The 10,208-nt window shown below is 36.9% G+C and overlaps 1 protein-coding gene across 1 annotated transcript in view; it reads left to right on the top strand.

Annotated features, from left to right (window-relative positions):
* The window catches only part of LOC107589655 (antimicrobial peptide NK-lysin-like), an 8,493-nt gene extending 75 nt beyond the window's left edge, over positions 1 to 8,418 (top strand). Inside the window, exons 2-4 of the mRNA XM_016278158.1 lie at positions 7,481 to 7,545; positions 8,062 to 8,157; positions 8,254 to 8,418. Of these exons, the coding sequence (XP_016133644.1) occupies positions 7,481 to 7,545; positions 8,062 to 8,157; positions 8,254 to 8,418 (326 nt within the window). The remainder of the gene's footprint in view (positions 1 to 7,480; positions 7,546 to 8,061; positions 8,158 to 8,253) is intronic.
* The last annotated feature ends 1,790 nt before the right edge of the window (positions 8,419 to 10,208 follow it).

Genomic DNA, 10,208 nt, shown 5'->3' with positions numbered 1-10,208 from the left:
CCTGTGAGATACTGCAAAGATGCTGCTACTGCGAGATTATGATGTAGCTATGCCATTTAAAAAAATGAGACAGGGAAAACAATGGCAACATCATTCTGAGTGAATTTGAAATCTACTCCATAATATAATTTGGCAATACTGTACAAACACTTTCCCTTTTCACAAAAATACAATTGGTTACTTGTGAAAACTGAATGACATCATATCCATACTAGAAATTTCTCCCATTTTTGATCAGGTGCTCAGAAAGCAATAGCATATAGCATGTCTGAATTGTCAGTAAACCAAGAGGGAAAGTACCGTCAAATTTCTTTGAGTTAAAACATCTTGAGTCGAGTTCGTCACTGTTTTGTGGTTTGAACCTACAACCTTTCTGTTATCAGCGCAGATTTTTACCAATCAAACCACTGGCAGGATACAAAAGCAAAATACACAATAAAATGACAATTTATTTATCCGAGCTGACAAGACACTGGCGATTAAACCTGAATGGAGGAAAAGAAAATACCTTGAAGATTGAGATGGGTCAAAGGTCGCTGGGCCTCCATGAGGGCGTTAAAGAGACTTTGAAGGCCGACTGAGGTCACAGAAGGGTTGCCAGACAAGTCCAAAGACACCAGAGAGTGGACACAAAACAACTAGAGTTGGAACTGAGAACCATTTCTTATTCAGATCCAGCTCTCCTCGGGTCATTTCACACAAAATTAAAACAAAACAATTTTTTTTTAAATTAAAATAAAGTGGTCTAAGATCTTGCAAAACTCTCACAATTGAAATGGGAAAACGCCAAAAAAATAAAAAAAACTTTTTGTGGGTGTAAAAAATAGAACTTCTCAGGTCAATTTCACCTATCATATATCAATTTAGCTTTTTATTTAATTTTATTTGTATACAAAATCCGAATCAGAAAACACATACATAAATGAAGGGATGAGACTATAGAATATCCCCAATGCAGAGCACACACATACATACACAGACAACACCCACAGATATACATAGATAGATAGATAGATAGATAGATAGATAGATAGATAGATAGATGATAGATAGATAGATTTCTATGGTATACTGAAAAACAATGATAAGCATATAAGTTTTAAAGGCTTTTATTGGCAAAAATATATAATAAGTCAATATTTACAGTGTTGACCCTTGTTCTTCATAACCTCTGCAATTCGCTCTGGCATGCTGGATACTAGCTTCTGGGCCAAATCCTGACTGATGGTGATCCATTCTTGCCTTATTAGTTCTCGGAGTTTATCTCAATTTGTGGGCTTCTGCTTGTCCACTCGTCTTTTGAGGACTGACCACAGGTTCTCTATGGGATTGAGATCCAGGGAGTTGCCTGGCCACAGATCCAAAATTTCAATGTAATGATCTTCGAGCCACACTCTTATCACTCTTATCACTCTTGCTTTGTGACATGGTGCTCCATCATACTGAAAAATGCACAGATCATCACCAAATTGCTCATGTATCGTTGGAAGAAGTTGCTCTTGCAGGATGTTTTGATACCATTCTTTATTCATGGCAGTGTTTTTGGGCAGAATTATGAGAGAGCCCACTCCTTTCGTTGAAAAGCAACCCCACACATGGATGGTCTCAGGATGCTTCCCTGTTGGCACAACACAGGACTCACGATAGCATTCACCTTTTCTTCTCCAAACAATCGATTTTCCAGATGTCCCAAACAGTCGGAAGGGAGCTTCATCAGAGAAAATAACTTTGCACCAGTCTTCTGCTGTCCAATCCTTGTACTTCCTGCAGAATTTCAGTCTGTCCTTGACATTTTTCTTGAAGAGAAGTGGCTTCTTTGCTGCCCTTCTTGACACTAGGCCATTGTCCAAAAGTCTTGGCCTCACTGTGCATGCAGATGCTCTCACACCAACCTGCTGCCATTCCTGAGCAAGCTCTGCACTGCTGCTGACATGATTCCGTAGCTGCCTCCTCAGGAGGAGACGGTTCTGGCGCTTGCTGGACACTTTGGGGCATCCTGAAGACTTCTTCACTGCAGTCGAACCTCTCTGCTTGAAGTTCTTGATGATCCGGTAAATGGTTATTTCGGGTGCAATATTCTTTGTAATAATTTCATTGCATGTGAGGCCATTTTGATGCATAGCGATGATGGCTGCACGTGTTTCTTTGGAGGTAACCATTGCTAACAAGAAAGTGCTTCTTCCCTCCTTTTATAGCAACCAGTCTGCTCTTACAATCTATTTAGTATGATAGTGATTAACCTGACTAGTACTCATTCACACTTTCACATGTGCTGCTGATATGATTAGTCAATTAATGTTAGCTGGTCATTTTGTGTCAGGATCAAAAAACAGTTAAATTAGTTTTTTTGTGAAAAGTTCATTTTTTGGCCAATGAAGATTTTAGCAATGTTTTAATATGCATCTGATCACTCTACACAATAATCTAGAAACAATGTGAATGAACACCACAACAACTTAAGCAGCAAACTTTGCAAAACACAAAATATATGTCACTGCCAAAACTTTTGGCCATGACTGTATGTGGAGCATTATGAGAGAGAGATGGACCGAGACAGTGTGATTACCTGCATCTGATACAGCATTCAGAGAGCAATATCTTTGTCGTACTATCTTTTCATCTGTTAAGGGTGATTTCTGGTGACAGTGCTGCTCACTGCATTTGTTGGCTGCGTCTTACAAGCTGTTGTTTAAAGTAAAAATAACTTCCTTGTTTACAACCCTGTTTGAGTCTCTTTTAATATAAAACTCTTTACTGCTGACTCACTCATAAAAGCAGTCTCTTGTTGCCAGGGGCGCATTAATGCACGGGCTTCAAGGGGCTGAAGCCCAGGGGCCTACACTGGAAAGAGGGCCCACTTGCTGCAGGGAAATTATATTTTTTGAATAATTATTTATTTATATGGGAGTTTGCAGCAGTGACAACAGCGTTTTATAAACAAACTTACACACTCATTTTCAGCGACACCCTGGTTGTAGTAGCTTATATAGTGAATGGCTTAGTTTAGGTTCCCCCCACACAGTTTGTATAGTTGGTATGTTCCACATGTTACATCTATACTGTAGGCAGAATGCTCAATGCATTCGCTAATAAATAACCACAGCACGAGAGTATCTTTATGTCAACACACAGATTAACAGAAACACAACACTGCTGTGTGAAAGGAACTGGACCGGACAACGTTCTGTAATGTCATACAGTGAGAGTTCAGTAACTTGCTTGGATGTAATCTGTGTGTCATCTGTGTTACATAAATAGTGCTGCTTCAAAGTCTCAATTTTAAATCTGGGGATGGAAAAATAGGAATTATCTTATTGCTTAAATGTGATCATTAAACTTTATATGGCTGTGATTTAACTAATTAAACGTGAGCACGTCATGCTTCAAAATAAAAACGCAATTAGCAATCACCAAATAACCCACATTTATGCCAACATGACTTGTTGTTTTGATCTACTGATGATGAATAACTAATATTTTGTGTGATTTATGGTGTTTAAATCATACCTGTAAACTCACATTTCAGCCAGGAAAGTTTTGATGGCATTTTCCTTTCATATTACCTTCGTATAATGCCTGTAATAACGTAGTGTTTACTTTATGTAACGGCTATATAATTCTGCTGTTCCACAAGCGCCACCTTGTGGCAAAAAGTGAATTTGAATATTCGCTTATATTCACATTTTACGCAGAACAGTGTTGTGAATGTTAACTGGCATATTAACAAAAAACGAAATTTGACAAATAATTGTTGGGAAGCTTAAAGGGGTCATATGATGTTGCTAAAAAGAACATTATTTTGTGTATTTGGTGTAATACAATGTGTTTATGTGGTTTAAGGTTAAAAAAACATTATTTTCCACATACTGTACATTATTGTTGCTCCTCTATGCCCCGCCTTTCTGAAATGCATCGATTTTTACAAAGCTCATCGGTCTGAAAAGCGAGGTGTGCTCTGATTGGCCAGCTATCCAGTGTGTTGTGATTGGCCGAATACCTCAAGCGTGTGACGGAATTGTTACACCCCTCACCATACTGTGATGCCGTGTCCCAGCACCGCGCAACGACACAAAAACAGTAAAACCCATTACAAACGAGGCATTTGTTGCATCCAGTGGGGACATAATTACTCATTATAATGACTTATACTGTCTTTTTACGCGTTGCGTTGCGTATCGTGCTGCACAGTGACGTAGACATGTGGGGGCGTGTTTAAACGAGGCGTTTTAGGAGGGCGTGGACGAGTCTTAACTTTTATAAAGAATATCTCTTGGGTTTGAGACTTTAGTCTTTGCAACTTTAGGGATCTTATCTATGCACTAACAGCTTGTAACACTCCAAAGAGAAAGGAAAACTTGAAATCGCATCATATGACCCCTTTAAAAAAAAGAGGTTTTCTAGGGTCGGGGGGCCTACTGTAATGCTGTAGCCCAGGGGCCTTTGGTTATCTTAAGGCGCCACCATGGTCTGTCTGAATACTGGTGTGCATTAGAGCCCTGAGACTTTAGTCTTTGCAACTTTAGGGATCTTATCTATGCACTAACAGCTTGTAACACTCCAAAGAGAAAGGAAAACTTGAAATCGCATCATATGACCCCTTTAAAAAAAAGAGGTTTTCTAGGGTCGGGGGGCCTACTGTAATGCTGTAGCCCAGGGGCCTTTGGTTATCTTAAGGCGCCACCATGGTCTGTCTGAATACTGGTGTGCATTAGAGCCCTTTAATTACCATTCTATATTAATCCGCTGCTTTCATTGACACACACATATCAGAGATCGCGCGCACACAAACATCCAGGAGCAAAGAAATTTGTCAATGCTTCAATACTGAATTGCTACATTATATTTTCCTGCAACGATTAACTCACACATTGTAGAGAGAGAGACACACGTAATTCACACATGCAACTTTAATCTCTCTCTCAAAATGGCCATATTTGAGCAAAAAAAGTTTGGCGATTTCTAATTATTGGGGGGACTTGTCTCCCTCAATGTCTATGGTGGTTACGGCCCTGATCAGACATGAAAATATGTTCTGGGACTATCATGCAGTCAGTTAATGGTTTAACATTAAAAAACTTTTTCTTTTTTTTTTTTTGCAAAAGTTTCTTCTGAAGAACATTACCGTAAATATGAAAACAAGATTGAATGTAACATACAACAAATTATTATTTTTCATTAAAATTGTTATTAATGCCAAAAATACATACATTTAAGGCAGGGGTGTTAAACTCAGTTCCTGGAGGGCCGGAGCCCTTGAGAGTTTTGTTTCAATCCTGCTCCAACACACATACCATGTAGTTTTCAAATAAGCCTTGATTAGTTGGATCAGGTGTGTTTGATTAGGGTTGAATCTAAACTCTGCAGGGCTCCAGCCCACCAGGAATTGAGTTTGACAGCCCTGGTTTAAGGGGTCTTCTTGTTTGCTCGGGCAACCATGTTGCCGCTGTAGCCGGTGTACGCTGAGATAATTCTCATATCCCTTCATTTGAAGTGGGGTCCCGAAAAATCTTCATTTGAACGGCTATCTGACCCTTCCCCCTACCCCTCCAACCAAAAGAGAATCGAGACACCTGAGGGGTAGAAATGGGATTGGGCCTAAATACTATTATTAAATACTACTATTATTTATATAAAATATTATTTATTTAATAATAATTATTAAAAAACAAACGGTGAAATGGTTGGAGTTCCCTTATCACTAGAATATTGCACTCCTGGAAAAGGCTCTCAGCCAATCAGATTCGAGGACCAGAAAGAACTTGTATAAATACATCATATTTGTATGTATATGTACAAAATGTAAAAATTAATTGTCTGAATATATATCTGAATGCATAAAAATGATAACAAATCAAAGTTTCAAATTGGAGTATGTTTCCATATTTCAGTTGATTTGCTCTGTAAAAAATCTCCATAGAGATCCTATAGGCCCCTCTAGTTGCAGCAAACATAAAATGCAAGTTAATGTAATTTCTTTTCCACAAGGGAGCATCAGACCCAATGCATGAAATATTTTACAATGTCTTTTTTGTTTTTGTGAAACAAAGTAAACAAATATGCTTATTTTCATAATAAAATACAGAATTTAAAGGTAAATAAAATAAAAATCACAAAAAAACTATATATAAAGATAATATTTTATCACAATGGATTGATATAAGCTCTCTGGACCAAAAAATAAGTGTAATTTTAATGCTTCAGGTCATTTGGACCGGTGAGGCGAGGTTTTGTTACTCTCTAACAAGGAGAGGATGATGGTTTAAAACACACACACACACACACACACACACACACAAAACAACTAAACCCAATGATGCTCGGTTCTTTTAATAGATTCTTATGTGAATTCTACTGAATTCCATACTAAAATAAAACAGTGTAGTCCGAATACAGAACGAAGGATTCTAATGAGTTGGTTCTTTACAGTTGGTCCTCATACAGTACAGTATGAGGGGCCATAAAGGCCATAATTATTGAAAAGCCTCTTGCAAACACTAGTGAAATTAGCACGTATATCAACATTAGTGAAATTCATTCATATGCATTACTGAAACGCCTGTAGTTTTCAAATAAGCCCGAAGGACATAATTAGCTGGATCAGGTGCATTTAATGAAGGTTGAATCGAAACTCTGCAGGGCTGTGGCACTACAGAAACTGAGTTTGACACCTCTAGTACAAAAAAAAAAAGATTGTTATGTGTGGGTTATTTTAACTGAAACAAATGCACAACTAACTAATAAGTTACTGACTGGTTGTTAAAGTGATAACATAGTATAAGATAGATATTTTGTCAGAAGTATTTTATAAATATGAATGAAATATTTTTTAGCATTGTTGTTTAGTGCATAGTTAATGGTAGTTATTGTATTGCATTATACACATTCCATGATAGTACCACAGCATTTTTGGAAGTACCTTATGACAGAACATTCAATTTGAGTGCAATCGTATTTATTACTATCTGACATCATGATATTGTCACATAAACAACAACAAAGCCCTGTGAACAATTAACTGTGAACTATTCAATTTTTTTGCATTCCTAGAAATTAAGAAATGTGGTTTGTGATTTATTTTCAAGCTAAAAAAAAAAAATCAATCAAAAAAAACCCACCCTCTGATTTTTTCACAAATGGCACCCTAAGTATCACATACAGGATGTTGTAAAAAAAAAAAAGTAGTGCCAGGAGTGACTGTACATCTTCACATGCTAAGGGTGCTACTGGTCTCTTTTCGTGTGTGGTTTCTGGTTAAAAACTGTGTTTTAAAAAGAGTGGCACCAAAGACCTACAACAAGCAGAGAGTTTTCAGTCTCATTGTGTTCAGACTTTTTTTGCCAAACAAGATGCTGCGGAGAATCGTCCGTGCCCAAAATATACATATTATATTCTCGCTGTTTAACTAAAGTCATGCATTATATTAATTTCCCACATTTAGTGCATAGTATGTACTACATTTATCATGCATTTTTCCTCACAGCTTGTGCTCTTCACTGGGAAATGCACAAAGAAGAATATATTGGAAATGAACTTGAAGAAAGCTCTGTGAGTTCTTAACTTCATTTATCATGAACATTCACCATGATCCCATTTTATGTTCACGTGTAAAGAAGCACAGTGAACAGCTTTCACCAGATTGTGTATTATATCTATAATTAGCGCTCAAAAATGTATTTTTAATATATAAATTTCCATGTCTTTTTAAGATTGCATTCATTTCCATTATTGTTCAAGAAATCTTTTTTTCCAAGTTTTCCATGACTGCGTAAAAAATCCACAAACTGCTATTTGAAAATGGGAAAACTACGATCTGTTTATATGATGGTGGAAGAATTTACAATTATACATTGACCAAAAAAACAACACAATTAAATAACTGTCAGCTGATTAATCAGTCTGACTGTTGCATCGATCACGATAAGGGGTCAGATCTTTGTCATATACTGAAAAAGAGTGTTTGCAAGATGCAATTGAGCTAGTCTTCATGTCCGTTTTGAACTGCTAGATTCGAATTGGCATACTGTATCTAAACTATTGACTCTATATCTGTTCTCTTAATAGGGTGAGATACAAACAGAACAACTCCCTGGATTGTGCTGGGCTTGCAAGTGGGCCATGGGGAAGCTGAAAAAACGAATCTCCAATGGGACAACTGCGGTTGGTAACAGTAGCCTATTGTTTCATATGCTTTACTAAACAAATTCATGTTAGACTAATGGCTTAATGTTAAATCTGCTGGTCACTTTCCTACAGGATGACATTAAAAAGAAGCTGGGCATGATCTGTGATCAGATTGGCTTCCTGAAATCACTGTGTAGGAAGTTTGTGAACAAGTACATGGGCACTCTGATCGAAGAACTTTCAACTACTGATGACGCCAGAACCATCTGTGTTAACATTGGTGTTTGCAAGAAATAGGCATGGAGTTAATGACCTTATAAAAGTTAAGGAATCTTTGATAAAGTTAAGAAATGTGCAAGGCTTTTTTGTTTGTTTGTTTGTTTCTGAAGGGCTTTTCACGCTGTACTTAACCCTGAGTTACTGTCATTCTAAACTCAATTTTTAACCCCGGGTAAAGGAACGTTTCACACTTGTAATTTAGAAACTGAGTTAGAACCACTTTTTGAAACGATGCGGTGTTAGAATGTTCATCTGCAATACGTCTATAGGATGTTTTCTATCAGATGCCAAATAGACGTTTAGAGGATGTCTTTAAGATGCTTATGATTTAGAATGAATGTAAAACTGACATCTTAAAGATGTCTATCAGATGTCTGTACACAGCAGATGCATCTTGCAGACATCTTGCAGACCTGTGTGTGTTATCTGGGTACCGTATGCGTTTAGAACACTTGGAATACAGAACGAGTTGCATGGGATAATTTTATGATACTTGAATCATTTTTGTAAAAAAGATTGACGAAGGTTACAATTCATTGAATGGAAAAGTGCAAGCATTTTTTTATATTGTCTTCTTTTGTGATCCGAAAAAAATAAGCCGTATATCTTCTTTTATGTTCAACAGAAGAAAGAAACTCAAACAGGTTTGGAACAACTTGAGGGTGATTCATTTTGGGTGAACTATCCCTTTAACTATTTCAAGTGTGAAAAGCCCTTGAGCGTTTGCTTTAGCTGGAAAAGTTGTTGAAATTCTGCACTAGAGCTAAAGGTGTGAGTATTGTGGTTTTGTATATCAGTTTACTTGCAATTTGCATATTTGCTGTGAACACAACTTTAGACCACTTTTTTGCATTGAACTGTAAAATGTGTGGGGGAAAAATCATGTTTTGTGACCTGATTTTGCTCTTTTACTCGTTTTGGAGATATTTTTATAAAGTATGCTTGAATTCATATTTTACTGGTCTGTTTCTTGGTCCATCAGCACCATATTTCAAACTCATAATTTCTTACATTTTGCAAATAATCAGCAATAAAGACGATTTGCAGAAAGATCGTCAAGACTGTCAAAGACTGACAGCCTCTCATGAAGAACAAGAGGAACTTCAAACATTACAGAACGCAACAAGTCATGTTCACAATAACAGCGATCATTATCAGTTTGTTTAGATGGCTGGTGACACATCCAGCAATTCAACTTTTGTGCAAATGAGCTTCTAAAACAGCTTTTCCTGTGAGATACTGCAATATTATCATGTGACTGCATGCAGCTATAGGCTATAATAAAAAATGAGGCATGAAAAAATAATGTCAGAAATTTGTCATCACTCTAAGCAATTTGAAATCTTTATGATATGATGCTGTAACATATACAAACACTTTTCCTTATCACTTTTAGGAGTAATAAAATTGATTAATTGATTTAAAAAAAACAATCACATCTTATTTGTACTAGTATTTCCTTCCATTTGTTATCAGATTTGAAAGCTTGGAAAGCAATAGTACAGGTCTGAATTGTCAGTAAACCTATTACAGGAAAAGTACCTTCAAATTCCCTTTGAGTTTAAATATCTTGCTTGAGTCGAGTTCATCACTGTTTTGTAGTTGGAGCGTTAAGGAGACTTTGAAGGCCAACTAAGGTGATTGCTAGACAAGTCCAAAGACACCAGAGAGGGACAAACAGTACGAATTTTGTCTAGACGTTTAGAGGATGTCTTTAAGATGCTTATGATTTAGAATGAATGTAAAACTGACATCTTAAAGATGTCTATCAGATGTCTGTACACAGCAGATGCTTTCTAGATGAAGAG

This window comes from Sinocyclocheilus grahami, unplaced genomic scaffold (assembly GCF_001515645.1).
Source record: "Sinocyclocheilus grahami isolate Dianchi unplaced genomic scaffold, SAMN03320097.WGS_v1.1 scaffold118.1, whole genome shotgun sequence".
NCBI lineage: Eukaryota > Metazoa > Chordata > Actinopteri > Cypriniformes > Cyprinidae > Sinocyclocheilus > Sinocyclocheilus grahami.
This window is presented reverse-complemented; position numbering and strand designations above follow the sequence as displayed.